Below are 16,319 nucleotides of genomic sequence, written 5' to 3'. Positions count from 1 at the left end.
AGAGGAGGAGCCTGAGCTGTAGGCGGATTTGTAGGCGCGGCTGGGGGCGGGGAGTCCCCTTCACCCTTGTAGCTCTCTGGGGCTACTCCACGCCCCCAGGAGCCCCTCGGCAAATAATTTGCATAAAGAAGAAATTTATGTTAGAAAAGGCGTCATAGAGTTGGCTGAAACGGCACGCGGAAGCTCCAGGGTGCGGGAATACGGAACGTCTTAATCTTAAGGAACGACCGGAAGTAGATTCCCAATGATAAGGTGGATAACAAATACGAAGAGAAGGGGTTAATTTCTATTGCAATAAATTGTCCCCTAATATAAGGAGCAGCGCTGGGGTCTGGGCTTTCCGTTCGCCAAATCCAAATAAATCGTAAACATTCACAGCGGAAGAAACGTAAACTTCCCTTCCCCCTGCGGATAATCCCCCGGCCGCCACGGTCATAAACAGGCGACGGATCAGAGACGTGGCCGCATTCCACGCCGCCGCGCTCCGCAGTGTAGGTTTTGTCTGCGGCTGAATAACATTTCTACTTTTTTGAAGACGTTTTTTCAATTACATTTATTTTGGCAATTAATAAGCGTCCGGCTCCGGGGGAAGATGTCGGCGCCTCGGCTCCGCTCACTCCTTTCATTCCGCATAATTTAATAAGCCCTTAAAAAGGAGCAGAAATCTCTTCTGTGTCAGGAAAGACGTCTGAAGATGGGAACCGGGCTGGAGGGGGAAAAAAACGCAGGATTAACCCTCTCATTGTTACTGAAGCGTCAGCAGGATTAGACTAGATACAAAGAGGAAACCAAACTGGGAAAAAAATGGGGGCAGCTGAAGCAAAGAGGAGGCCGCCGAGTTACAGGGGGACAGCTACCGTATTTTTCGGAATATAAGGCACAGAAAAAAATCGGAAGTCATAGGTGCGCCTTATAGTCCAGTGCGCCTTATATATGAACCGTACTTACAGACAACAGCGTTCTTGAAGTGTGCACAGGTCTGCCACCTGCTGGCCATTCATCCGGTGCACCTGATAATCTGGTGCGCCTTATATATGAATCTAGACGTTTTAGCAGGCATTTATTGATGGTGCGCCTTATAATCCAGTGCACTTTATATATGAATCTAGACATTTTAGCAGGCATTTATTGATGGTGCGCCTTATAATCCAGTGCACCTTACGGTACTAATGTCCCAGGAACCCCTTAGATTTCAGAAACGGGTCGCAGCAAGTAATGGGGATATGTCCGGAACATGACCATTGCATGAACGCCGCCATATTGGATCAAGGTTTTCCCATGGGAAGGAGTTTGCGTAACATATCAAAGACCGGAATTAATTTCCACAATTTCCATTCTCTCGTGGTTGAAAATTCTCAACAAGGAAAGTTGCAACATTAACAGGGAAAGTTCCCTGTGACGCACAGCTACGTGACGTGTTGTCCCTGGTGCTGAACACAGAACTGAAGGTGCTGGGTCCAATCCTTATGAACCACGAGAGATGTTCTGAATCTGATTTTTGGTAATTGATTTCTGAGACGATGGTGGTCTTTGATATATTACACCAACCTCCTTCCCATTGGAATAACTAGTCCTAGGTGAAGATGGCGGCCATGTCCCTGGCATAGCCTATAAATCTAGGCCCCTCACCCATTTCTTGTTTCATGCATCAGGATATCATAAACCAATCTTATTCATAGATCCAGGCACCATGACTCTGGTCATCAACTTTTAAAGTTATGCTAATGAGCCTGAATGCCTCTACTAGAGCCCCTCCCTGCTGTTTCTTCACAGGCTGTTACACTGTCTCCCCCTCACCTACCGCCGACACTCTTGAGATAACATCAGGCAGAGAGAGGGGGTAAGGCGGAGACAGTGTACCAGCCTATGAAGCTGCAGCACAGAGGGGCTCTGGTAACACCCCCACATTATAAGTATAATTATAAAAGTTGATTTTGGAAGGAAGGAGGCCTTGAATAACGAATATAAGAAGATCCCACAGTCCCGGTGTCTGGATCTAGGAGTAATGTCCCTGGTTTATTCTTGGATTCTGATGTTAGATTTCCTTTAAACCAATGTCATAGGTGGATCTTTTTAAAAGATGGAGAATCATCGCTCATCTGGAGAGCCGGTGACGTCACCGAGCGCTCCGGCACACTTGCGCCTGTGAAACTTCGCACGGGGAAACAGGCCATGCTAAGTTGCGCAGGCGCGAGTGTGCCGGAGCGCTCGGTGACGTCACCGGCTCTCCGGCACTTACGAATCCGCCACACGCGCGGACACGCTTATGGTGCGCCGTGCCCTATTGCGGTGCACCGAGACAAATTTTAATATAACTTAGAAATCGGCGATAGGGGGTTGATTTTACTAATGAAAATATGCTCCGGCACCAGCTACCCTAAGTGGTAGGTTTCTTTGAAAGCACTGAAGTCAAGCTCTCCCCTGCCTCAGGGCATCTTCTCCTCTGTGATTGATATCATGCAGAAGACTTGTGGAGAGAAAGTTACTGATGTTCCTCAATTACAGCAAAGAGAACATACTGAAAAGGAGAGAGCTTGACTTCAGTACTAAACTCTCCGCCTCTGTGACTTTATACAAGAGATTTACATCTCTTTTAAAAGTAGATTTTCCAGGTGAAGCCACCACCATAAGCCATGAAAGAAGCGAGACCTGGACGGTGTTAATCTGCTTCACAACATACTGGGGGTCATTTACTAAGGGCCCGATTCGCGTTTTCCCGACGTGTCACCCGAATATTTCCGATTGCACCGATTTTCCCTGTATTGCCCCAGGATTTTGGCGCACGCGATCGGATTTTGGCGCAACGGCGCTGGCATGCACGCGACGGAAATCGGGGGGCGTGGCCGAGCGAAAACCCGACGGATTCGGAAAAACCGCCGCATTTAAAACAAAAAAAAGTGTCGCTTGGGACGCGCTTACCTTCACTTGGTCCGGCCCGGTGAATTCCAGTGCGGAACGATGGTTTTCAGTGCAGCAGCGCCACCTGGTGGACGGCGGAGGAACTACCTTAGTGAATCCCGGCCGGACCCCAATCCACCGCAGAGAACGCGCCGCTGGATCGCGAACGGACCGGGTAAGTAAATCTGCCCCACTGGGTTGTTTTTTTGCTGACGGGTTCCCTTAAAATTTCAAAACTGAAACGGTAACCAAGAAAGTGAACAACCTGCAGCCCCCAAGTCTCCAGGTGCAGTCACCATAGAGACTACAATGTAGGGGGTCAACGTTTTTGAGTTTTTTTCCCCCTGTTAGCTTGACCTCCAAGTTATGGAGACGGCTTCTTTATATAAGCGGTGAGGGGGCGGGAGCTGCGCGTCTCCGTTACTCCCACGTCTCGAGGTGAATCACGCGGCAGACTCTCGATATTCCAGTTGAACGCAGACGTAACCCAATCATCTCGTGTATTTTTGCCGACTCAGCAAACGCTTTCCATCTCCCTAAGTCTCCGTTTAAGTCCTGACTATGAGACGTCTTTGATTTCCGTGATGTGACAGCGGCTCCGGCTGCTTAAGCGGCTGATGAAAGCACAAATGTGTTGAACCCCGGGGATGAGGGGGGGGGGGGCGGGGGGAGAAGGCCAAACGCTAAATTATGTGTCAAACACGAGAGAACAATCTTCTCCGCCACTTTGTAATTAGGAGAGAGATCTTATAATTGAGGAGGCAGATGGCAGCTCCGCCGGGTGGCGGCACCGTATTATTACCAGGGCCGGCATCCTGTTGTCATGGAGAAAATGAACCGGTGCGCGGCTATTTATTACACGTTGCGATCCTGCCCAGGAAGTGGATGGAAGGAAGGGGTTAATTAGAATATAATCGCTTGACACATATAATTTTTCTTGTATGACAAGGGAGCAGATGCAAAGTAGATTTATTTACATCTTTTCTGCATATGCTTTCATAATGGAATTTGCATAATCCGGCAGCCAATCACATAGGAGGCGTCTGCGTTCTGCTTGACATTGTCTCCGTATTGTGTCAGAATCATCCGGCGCGGTCTCACTAGTCATTGTGGATATGCAGGGGCTGCGCGGGGAATCGTAGGAGCGGGTCGGTCCCTTGTCACCTTGTTTTAGAACCTGATGGCCTGATCTGAATGTGACCACACACAGAAGTCCAGCTCACTGGCTTCAAGATAATCTTCCTTATTTCAGTTTCATTAATGGACAAAATCTATATTGTGCTTGGCCAACGCATTTCTGGACCCACTCATGGCCAAATACATAGACCATAGAAACAACTTGTACATACACATATTGGGGCATGTTTACTAAGGGTCCGTGGAACAAATTTCTGCCGAGGTTCCCAAATTTTTCCGTATTTAACTGGGGATTTTGCCACAGTCTTTACATGCCATGTGGCAGAGAATTGAAGTGTAACCGTCATTTGAAATAATTTTCCCCCAAATCAAGCTCCTTCCTCCCATAGAGATGCACTATGCACTGCTAAGGTCATGCGCCCGATGTCCACCAGGTGTCTCTGCTGCGCCGAGGTCCGCTGGAGTTCACGATCCATTGCGGGGTGCAAGTAAGCTACACTTTAAAAAAAAAAAAAATATGGCGTTTTTTCTGAATCCGGTGGATTTTCTGACAGCCATGCCCCCCCCCCCCCTTCCGATTTCCGTCACTTGCATGCCGGCACCGATATGCCACAATCCGATCGCGTACGGCAAAAACCCAGAGGAAATCAGGGAAAATCGCCGCAAACCGGTAATATTCGGGTAACCCAACGGAAAAACGCGATTTGGGCCCTTAGTAAATGAGCCCCAATGTGTCTATACAGGCTACATGAGGTCACATCTGATCCCTGTGTTTGGTTAAACAGCTCTGAGAAGTGAGGATTAACAATTTCGCTTTCAGCTTGATCTTTGAAAATACTGCTCATAGCATACTACAGCCAGGGAGAGAGCGGGAAGGGTGAACACTTACAGCTGTGTAACAAGCAGGAGAGCAGAGAGAAATGCGTCTTCAATCCTGTAGACAGATTTGCCATAGCAACAGAGAAGTAACATTGTAACTAGGGGGCACTTTGTATGTTTCTTTACAAACTAAATAGAATTTGTTAGCGAAGTATATTAGAAAAACGCTCACAAGGCTCCAACACACACAATATCAAAAATCATCTGAGGGTAAGCACAGGTACCCAGTAACTGGCAATAAATCCTGACCCCCAACATGCGCAGACGACTCTCATCATGTGATAAGGGTGTAAATCACACTGAGAAAGACAACACACAAGATGTATAGAAATGCTAAAAGAACGGCTAATAAACAATATTGCAGAATGGTAACCTGTGAGACCAGTGTGGGGTGTGACGGGAGGGAGGCGGCATATACCACAAATGGGGGTGCCTCCTAAAAAAAAAAAAAAGAGCTCCCCTTTTTATGTGTTCAATATGGTGACGAGCCAAGACTTGGGCCCCTTGTACGTGAACATACAAATGGCAGCCAGCACAACGCGTGTCTCCTTATCGTATGCTACGTCTGGGCTCTGGCTCGGCCGTAGCATACATTTGTGTTAAAAGGGACTTACTGGACATCAAAGAAAGGACGGCGCATGTGTGTGCGCGCATGCGCGTTATGCTACGCAAGTGGACAAAAAGCAACACATTGACAATACAAGCGCATGCGCATATGGAGTTGGCGGTCACAAAGTTGTCATCACTTGAGACGATCCTCCGTACCTCAATATGCATCAAGTGAAGGTAAATGTATACGTAGAAGCGATGTACAAATATAATGCAGTGCTACAGGAAGAGCGGCACCAAAACATAAAAATGGTAAACCATTCTCATTATTGCTACAACACCTACTATAAGGTGCTAAACATTATGATTTACGTGATGGAACCTCATCCCGACATTCATCCTGGCCCCGCCCCTCGCCACGCCCCTGGCCATGGAATGATACATTTAGAATCATGTGACTTCCCATTAACAACAATGGGGCCAACAAATTGTGACATATGTATCATCTAATTAAGTTTGGTTGCTGATTGGGTTACAGTTAAAGGGGTTGTCCAGAGGTTGAAAAACACGGCAGCTTCCTTTAAGAAACAGCTCCACCCCTGACCCTGGCGTGTGCAGGTATTGCAGCTCCGCTGTATAGATTGAATGGAGCTTAGTTGTAATTGTAAAAACTTTACAAATGGGGAATTACAAAGGTTTTCCAAATGAAACTGCAGCCGTGTCTTCCATAGAATTCTGTCATTTTGTTGACCGGATTTCGGCAAATTGGGTCCACGCCCTTTTCTGATTTGCAGATCTATAAATCGCTGGTTGTCACTGAGGCCCATTGTACAGATTATACTTGATTTTTCGGTGTGTGTTTTGGATCTGACCGGTACCTGTAATGTAGCTCCATTCAAAAGTTCCACATTTTAAACAAATCCTTTTAAAGGGATTTTCCAGGATTCTAAAACTGCATGAAAGACGCCTGCAGGTGATTGGTGAGATATCAACTCATCTGTCATTATTTCAGTGACACTTAGCTGCAGTACCACATACAACCCAAGGAGAGGGTGGCGCTGTTTCTAGATGAAAACCACTTTTTACCCTGTGGAATCTAAAATAAGGAAAGATTGTTCTAAGTAGGCGGATCCTAAACCCCCAGTATTTCCCTACTGTATAACTTCATAACTTTCCCTCGGATGTGCGCTCATTTGCTGCACTGCCATTAGTTGCCATAGGAACTGACTTAATTGTCTCAACATTTGTTTTATGAGAACTCCTACTTTCAATATTTTCTCTTCAAAGTCCAGAGCCATAAAAAATAAGGAAGGGGGCGGCCGCTCTGCCAGGTACGGGGCCGTCTCTGGTTATAGCCTTGTCATACGTAATAAATCTACCAGTTTGATGACCAACAGAGAAGCGCTAATATCTGTGGCCATCGTGTAACAGGTGCCGGGGGTCCCAGTTTCTATGGTGATTCATGAAGAAATTTCCTTAGGTACCAATCAGTAGTTTTTTAAGTTAATACTTTACTGATATGAACATTATGGCAACAACTTGTGAATATAACTACTATGATACTGCCCCCTATGTACAGGAATATAGAATATAACTACTATAATACTGCCCCCTATGTACAAGAATATAACTACTATAATACTGCCCTCTATGTACAAGAATATAACTACTATAATACTGCTCCCTATGTACAAGAATATAACTACTATAATACTGCCCCCTATGTACAAGAATATAACTACTATAATACTGCTCCCTATGTACAGGAATATAGAATATAACTACTATAATACTGCCCCCTATGTACAAGAATATAACTACTATAATACTGCCCCCTATGTACAAGAATATAACTACTATAATACTGCCCCCTATGTACAAGAATATAACTACTATAATACTGCCCCCTATGTACAAGAATATAACTACTATAATACTGCCCCCTATGTACAAGAATATAACTACTATAATACTGCCCCCTATGTACAAGAATATAACTACTATAATACTGTCCCTATGTACAAGAATATAACTACTATAATACTGTCCCTATGTACAAGAATATAACTACTATAATACTGCCCCCTATGTACTGGAATATAACTACTATAATACTGCCCCCTATGTACTGGAATATAACTGCTATAATACTGCCCCCTATGTACAGGAATATAACTACTATAATACTGCCCCCTATGTACAGGAATATAGAATATAACTACTATAATACTGCCCCCTATGTACAAGAATATAACTACTATAATACTGCCCCCTATGTACAAGAATATAACTACAATAATACTGCCTCCTATGTACAGGAATATAGAATATAACTACTATAATACTGCCCCCTATGTACAAGAATATAACTACAATAATACTGCCTCCTATGTACAGGAATATAACTACTATAATACTGCCCCCTATGTACAGGAATATAACTACTATAATACTGCCCCCTATGTACAAGAATATAACTACTATAATACTGCCCCCTATGTACAAGAATATAACTACTATAATACTGCCCCCTATGTACAAGAATATAACTACTATAATACTGCCCCCTATGTACAGGAATATAACTACTATAATACTGCCCCCTATGCACAAGAATATAACTACTATAATACTGCCCCCTATGTACAGGAATATAACTACTAAAATACTGCCCCCTATGTACAGGAATATAACTACTATAATACTGCCCCCTATGTACAAGAATATAACTACTATAATACTGCCCCCTACGTACAAGAATATAACTACTATAATACTGTCCCCTATGTACAAGAATATAACTACTATAATACTGCCCCCTACGTACAAGAATATAACTACTATAATACTGTCCCCTATGTACAGGAATATAACTACTATAATACTGCCCCCTATGTACAGGAATATAACTACTATAATACTGCCCCCTATGTACAAGAATATAACTACTATAATACTGCCCCCTACGTACAAGAATATAACTACTATAATACTGCCCCCTATGTACAAGAATATAACTACTATAATACTGCCCCCTATGTACAGGAATATAACTACTATAATACTGCCCCCTATGTACAAGAATATAACTACTATAATACTGCCCCCTACGTCCAAGAATATAACTACTATAATACTGCCCCCTATGTACAGGAATATAACTACTATAATACTGTCCCCTATGTACAGGAATATAACTACTATAATACTGCCCCCTATGTACAGGAATTCAACTACTATAATACTGCCCCCTATGTACAGGAATACAACTACTATAATACTGCCCCCTATGTACAAGAATATAACTACTATAATACTGCCCCCTATGTACAAGAATATAACTACTATAATACTGCCCCCTATGTACAAGAATATAACTACTATAATACTGCCCCCTATGTACAGGAATATAACTACTATAATACTGCCCCCTATGTACAAGAATATAACTGCTAAAATACTGCCCCCTATGTACAAGAATATAACTACTATAATACTGCCCCCTATGTACAAGAGTATAACTACTATAATACTGCCCCCTATGTACAGGAATACAACTACTATAATACTGCCCCCTATGTACAGGAATACAACTACTATAATACTGCCCCCTATGTACAGGAATACAACTACTATAATACTGTCCCCTATGTACAAGAATATAACTGCTATAATACTGCCCCCTATGTACAAGAATACAACTACTATAATACTGCCCCCTATGTACAGGAATATAACTACTATAATACTGTCCCCTATGTACAAGAATATAACTGCTATAATACTGCCCCCTATGTACAAGAATATAACTACTATAATACTGCCCCCTATGTACAGGAATATAACTACTATAATACTGCCCCCTATGTACAAGTATATAACTACTATAATACTGCCCCCTATGTACAAGAATATAACTACTATAATACTGCCCCCTATGTACAGGAATATAACTACTATAATACTGCCCCCTATGTACAAGTATATAACTACTATAATACTGCCCCCTATGTACAAGAATATAACTGCTAAAATACTGCCCCCTATGTACAAGAATATAACTACTATAATACTGCCCCCTATGTACAAGAGTATAACTACTATAATACTGCCCCCTATGTACAGGAATACAACTACTATAATACTGCCCCCTATGTACAGGAATACAACTACTATAATACTGCCCCCTATGTACAGGAATACAACTACTATAATACTGCCCCCTATGTACAGGAATACAACTACTATAATACTGTCCCCTATGTACAAGAATATAACTGCTATAATACTGCCCCCTATGTACAAGAATACAACTACTATAATACTGCCCCCTATGTACAGGAATATAACTACTATAATACTGTCCCCTATGTACAAGAATATAACTGCTATAATACTGCCCCCTATGTACAAGAATATAACTACTATAATACTGCCCCCTATGTACAGGAATATAACTACTATAATACTGCCCCCTATGTACAAGTATATAACTACTATAATACTGCCCCCTATGTACAAGAATATAACTACTATAATACTGCCCCCTATGTACAGGAATATAACTACTATAATACTGCCCCCTATGTACAGGGATATAACTACTCTAATACTGCCCCCCTATGTACAGGAATATAACTACTATAATACTGCCCCCTATGTACAGGAATATAACTACTATAATACTGCCCCCTATGTACAGGAATATAACTACTATAATACTACCCCCTATGTACAGGAATATAACTACTATAATACTGCCTCCTATGTACAAGTATATAACTACTATAATACTGCCCCCTATGTACAGGAATATAACTACTATAATACTGCCCCCTATGTACAGGAATATAACTACTATAATACTGCCCCCTATGTACAGGAATATAACTACTATAATACTACCCCCTATGTACAGGAATATAACCACTATAATACTGCCCCTATGTACAAGTATATAACTACTATAATACTGCCCCCTATGTACAGGAATATAACTACTATAATACTGCCCCTATGTACAGGAATATAACTACTATAATACTGCCCCCTATGTACAAGTATATAACTACTATAATACTGCCCCCTATGTACAGGAATATAACTACTATAATACTGCCCCCTATGTACAGGAATATAACTACTATAATACTGCCCCCTATGTACAGGAATATAACTACTATAATACTACCCCCTATGTACAGGAATATAACCACTATAATACTGCCCCTATGTACAAGTATATAACTACTATAATACTGCCCCCTATGTACAGGAATATAACTACTATAATACTGCCCCCTATGTACAGGAATATAACTACTATAATACTGCCCCTATGTACAGGAATATAACTACTATAATACTGCCCCCTATGTACAGGAATATAACTACTATAATACTGCCCCCTATGTACAGGAATATAACTACTATAATACTGCCCCCTATGTACAGGAATATAACTACTATAATACTACCCCCTATGTACAGGAATATAACCACTATAATACTGCCCCTATGTACAAGTATATAACTACTATAATACTGCCCCCTATGTACAGGAATATAACTACTATAATACTGCCCCTATGTACAGGAATATAACTACTATAATACTGCCCCCTATGTACAAGTATATAACTACTATAATACTGCCCCCTATGTACAGGAATATAACTACTATAATACTGCCCCCTATGTACAGGAATATAACTACTATAATACTGCCCCCTATGTACAGGAATATAACTACTATAATACTACCCCCTATGTACAGGAATATAACCACTATAATACTGCCCCTATGTACAAGTATATAACTACTATAATACTGCCCCCTATGTACAGGAATATAACTACTATAATACTGCCCCCTATGTACAGGAATATAACTACTATAATACTGCCCCTATGTACAGGAATATAACTACTATAATACTGCCCCCTATGTACAGGAATATAACTACTATAATACTGCCTCCTATGTACAAGAATATAACTACTATAATACTGCCCCCTATGTACAGGAATATAACTACTATAATACTGCCCCTATGTACAAGTATATAACTACTATAATACTGCCCCCTATGTACAGGAATATAACTACTATAATACTGCCCCTATGTACAGGAATATAACTACTATAATACTGCCCCCTATGTACAAGTATATAACTACTATAATACTGCCCCCTATGTACAAGAATATAACTACTATAATACTGCCCCCTATGTACAAGAATATAACTACTATAATACTGCCCCTATGTACAAGTATATAACTACTATAATACTGCCCCCTATGTAAGTTATTTACAGTTGTATCTATATTTGGGTTCGGCTCTCCTTATGGAATGACTTTTATACTGTACTGGAAGTTGATGTTTCATATTTTAATAATTTGTCCATATTGAATTATGTTTTTTATGATTGAAGGGAAAATCTGCCATAAATGTAATTTTTGCAGCTTTTAGACATTGATTGCTTTGTGTGTAGACACAATGGTCCCTGCAGGAGGCGCCATCCCTGCGAGGCACGGAGCATGTCCCTGGATCTATCTGTTACTGATGTTGATACATTGTATTTCTCTTCCTCATTGCTGTCATTCTGCTTGTGGCTTCCCATGACTCCGCAGGTATCGGTGTCCGCCTGCCCACCACTGACCATACATCACTGTACTATACTCTTCTTGCCTCATTTATGCTGAAATTCTCTTTTTCCCCTTCCTTGCCGCAACTTCCAGGCAGCTGGAAATATTTCGGATGGGGAGAAAGCCAGAGTATGTAACCCTTTCTTGCTGGAGCTGTGTTGGCATGCTTCATAACGTGATCTACAGTATGGATATTCATGCGTATGAGGCACCACCCATCAAACCTCATCCTGTTATTTTCATCCCTGGGATCATGGGTTTTATGGTTCAGTGGCCGCCAAAGCTACCGCAAGCTTAAGAAACTTTCTGGCCTCTTCCTGGGGACTTGTGGGACTTCCCAAACTGAGTCACCTCTAAAAGACCAGCTTTACTGTATGTAGTGTTGTTCTTCCATAATTTAGTGGGCTCAGCATCTTGTCTGTAGCGGTGAGGGACCTCCACTTGACTTCTGGTCACCTAGAAGCAATATGATCTCTGGTATCCATAGGACCTTTGTAAGGCAGGTCATCGAGTACTTAGTAGGGTTGTTCCCAATTCTGACTTTATGTTGATCTGATATGCAGTTCGTTGGACTCTGATCCTTCTGGTAAGACAGACCATCACATGGAGCTCAGTGGAGACCAGAAACTTTCTGACCCTTCTGTTGTGATCGCCTATGATCTACACACTGTCCTATGTGGAGAACAGGAAGCCTCTGACTCTACTGGTGACAAAGCATATCAGCTGGAGCACTGTCAATACCAGAAGCTCCCTCTAACTTCTGGTGAGACAGACCATCACCTGGATCTCAGTGGAGACCAGAAACTATCTGACCCTTCTGTTGCGATAGGAAGGTGTAGATCATAGGCTATGTGGAGACCAGGAAGCCTCTGACCCTACTGGTGACAAAGTATATTAGGTGGACCACAGTCAATACCAGAAGCTCCCTCAATCCTCTGGTGAGACGGCCCTTGACCTGCACTTATTTGAAGTCCACAAAGACCCTTCCCCCTTTGGCAAGATGGCTTATGACCTGAAGCTATAGGGAGACCAAAAGCTCTCAGATCATTCTGGTGACCCCACCTCATAGCCACATCTGTGCAGACCAGAAGCCACTCATGGTGTCTCTGTATAGGGAAGAGGCCCTCCAACTCTACTGGTGCAGCAGCCCTTGCCCAAGAATTTTGGTGGACCATGAATGGCTGGTTCTTCTTATAGTTAGGGGTCCTACAGGATGATCCTGAGGGTACATCCATGGTGCTAGCTGGTTGGAGAATATTTAGTCCTAGAGATGACCATACATGGTCCACCTCTGCTATGTGTGTGGGGTCATTGACCAATATAACATACATGGAAATGTTGTGTTTCCGTTACATTTCCCTGAGACCTCATGTACCTGAATGTCGTGTGCTCTTGGGCTGCAGACAATGGGCCCGTGTGTCATCGGTCTGTGATGTCTCCTCACTAGGAACAGATCCTGGGCAGAAATAGGTCTCCAGCAGTCGGTTCATGGGGACCGGGCCATCGGCCAATAGACAGGCAGGGGATGTTAGCTAAAAGCCACCCACCGCTATCGCACCGTTATCCGGTCTAGCGCATGAGGCCTAGAGCTGGACCCTTCTCTTCCATCTCCATCAGTCTTTGCCTCTCGTCTTTGGGTTTTTGACCGTCCTGTGATGACAATGTCCCATATACATGAATATCCTACTGTTCACAGGGCCAAGCATGCAGCAGCTTCCACCTCGCCATACAGTCCTCTAGTCCCTGTGCTGGATCCTTTTGCCGTGTTTCTTTCCCATTTTCTAATTTTCTGTTATGTACATTTTAGTTTGGTGCAGTTTCTTTTCCCATTCACGCTGAATTACCACTTTTTTTGTTTTTTCAGTTCTGAATTTTTGATTATTTTTGACTCATTTAGTTTTTGTGATCTTCGGCTGAGTTTTTTTCTTTTTGTGCTTCGATTTGATCTCTTTTCCCGGCTGCTTCCTTGCCATCATGACGTAGGGATGTGCTCGATGTGGTAACAGCAGGTCGACTCCTCCCAGAAAAACTGACAACTTTTTTTTACTTTTTTAATTTTTTTTAATTTCGATTTCATTGCTTCTTCAAAAGGTTTCATGAATGTATTGTATCTGAGAAACTTCCAGAAATTGAGTTTTTATGCAGTAATCTGAGCTGATGATTTCCATATCTCCATCCATAATGTAAATTGTTATCAGTCGTTGGGACCAGACCTTGTGAAGAAGCTTTTTCTATTCCCGGGACAATCCCATCTCTCGTGTCTCTTGTAGAATATGGATCTGGCTCTCCGATTCCTTCAGGTCTCTTAATGAGGAGCGGCTGTTGTCTTGGACATGATTGGGTCCTGAATTTTCCAGGGATCAAATTGATCAGGGAGCCTTTTATTAACCCTTTACCAGGTCTTCCCGATTTTCACTTTCTCTATCCAATGGAGATTCCAATTCAAATTTGTTATTGCAGAAACCAATTTTCTGATGGACTCTGCTCGAATACTTTGTCATCCTGACGTCTGAAGATGCCCCTCCTCATAGAAGTATAAAGGATGGAAGATGGTACTCAATCAATGCTTTTATTTTTGTGCAAAAAATTGACGTTTCGGTCAGAAATGACCTTCTTCAGATGCGGGTTGTACTTGTGCAAAAGTATTTTATGAGTGAGAGGAGAGGAGCGGTATCCTCCGCTCTGGACCTTAGCTGTGCGGCAGCCACGATCTGGTCTCGTGACACTGTGGCTGACGCACAGCCTGGGTCCAGAGCGGCGGATACCGCTCCTCTCCTCACTCATAAAATACTTTTGCACAAGTACAATCCGCATCTGAAGAAGATCATTTCTGACCGAAACGTCAATATTTGTACAAAAATAAAAGCATTGATTGAGTGCCGTCTTCCATCCTTTGTACATGTATGGGGCTGGGACCCTAGTTTGGCACCGTCTACTATACCAGGAGTGCTGTGAAATTCCTATTATTTATTGAAGTACCTCCTCATAGAAGTGACCCTTATTACAAATCTAGCCTCATCCGGTTACCATGCAGAGATCTGATTGTCCATGAAGGTCCAGCCTTGGTGGTGGCGTAGATTGTCTATGATGTGGTGGGTGACCCTCCTTTCTCTGTGCACGTGAATCCTGGTGAGATTTCCTTAAAGCTGCTTCTTTTATTGTCTTGTATGAAAGTCTTTAGAAGGTAAATCTGAGAGTGGAATGTACTTGAGTCTTGTTTCGTTGATATAGGATCCGACCATCTTATTATGGTCCTTCCAAGACTTCTGGACCCTGATCTATAACAATGTCTAATAGTAGAGGAACATAACGTTGTGTGTGTGGCCTGTAACCCGTTCTCTGTTTCAGCTTTTGAAGACCATGATAGTGCCGTCGATGACCGGGATAGTGACTACCGTAGCGAGACCAGCAACAGCATGCCACCGCCATTCCACACCACCTCTCAGCCCAACGCCTCCATACACCAGTTCCCAGTGCAGCCCCGACTGCAGCAGCAAGGGGGCTCTCGGGAGTCCTTTGTTGACTCTATGCAGAGCTATGACCTGGACTTTCGGGAGAGGAGGACAATGAGGTAAGAGCAATGAGTAATAAAATGGTCATATTGGACAATAAGACTGAAGGCAATGGTCGTAAGAGCTCACAATCTATAAGGCAGATGGGGGGCAGAGGAGGGTTAAGCACTTGTATAATTGTCCAGACGTTCTTTAATAAGGGACAAAATAATAAAAAAAAAAATTCTGCACCATGAATCCGTCATCAGCTGCCATCTTATATACAGAATCCAACGTGCACAGGACTGAAAGTGCTTTAGACAGACCTGAGGAGGGCACAGAGTTGCAAATGCAAAGAGAGTTGAAGTTGCATGCAGTTAGCGAATGTGATGGGCCTGCCTGAACTCATGGAGGGTTAGAGGGAGTTTGGAGCTTTAGTATTTGGTCTGATGGGCTAGGGGAGGGCATTCCAGATAATTGGTGCAGCTCAGGAGAAGTCCTGGAGACCTGAGTTGGAGTTTCAAATTAAATAAGAGAATAATCATATATCACTGGCCGATCAAAGAGCACAGACCGGGATGAGGGAGGAGAATTTGGGAGGTGCAGCACTGTGCAGAGCTGTGTGGCTGAGGGTGAATAGTTTAAACTGTAGTCGTAAGAAGATGAGCACTAAAGATATCTGTTTATAGTCTGGATCGAAACGAGAGAATACAG

General features: G+C 42.9%; 1 protein-coding gene across 9 annotated transcripts in view; it reads left to right on the top strand.

Annotated features, from left to right (window-relative positions):
• Positions 1-16,319, top strand: part of UNC13B (unc-13 homolog B) — a 295,618-nt gene that overhangs the window by 108,418 nt on the left and 170,881 nt on the right. For 7 of the 9 annotated variants that reach the window (XM_072132773.1, XM_072132774.1, XM_072132778.1 and 4 more), the window contains exons 9-10: positions 12,208-12,243; positions 15,463-15,685. In XM_072132773.1, coding sequence (XP_071988874.1) covers positions 12,208-12,243; positions 15,463-15,685 — 259 coding nt within the window. The remainder of the gene's footprint in view (positions 1-12,207; positions 12,244-15,462; positions 15,686-16,319) is intronic. The other 2 variants (XM_072132775.1, XM_072132780.1) reach the window with 1 other exon arrangement.

The sequence above is a fragment of the Engystomops pustulosus genome, chromosome 1 (genome assembly GCF_040894005.1).
Source record: "Engystomops pustulosus chromosome 1, aEngPut4.maternal, whole genome shotgun sequence".
In the NCBI taxonomy this organism is placed as follows: Eukaryota; Metazoa; Chordata; class Amphibia; order Anura; family Leptodactylidae; genus Engystomops; species Engystomops pustulosus.
Note: the sequence above shows the minus strand (reverse complement) of the source record. Positions and strands in the feature narration are given on the sequence as shown.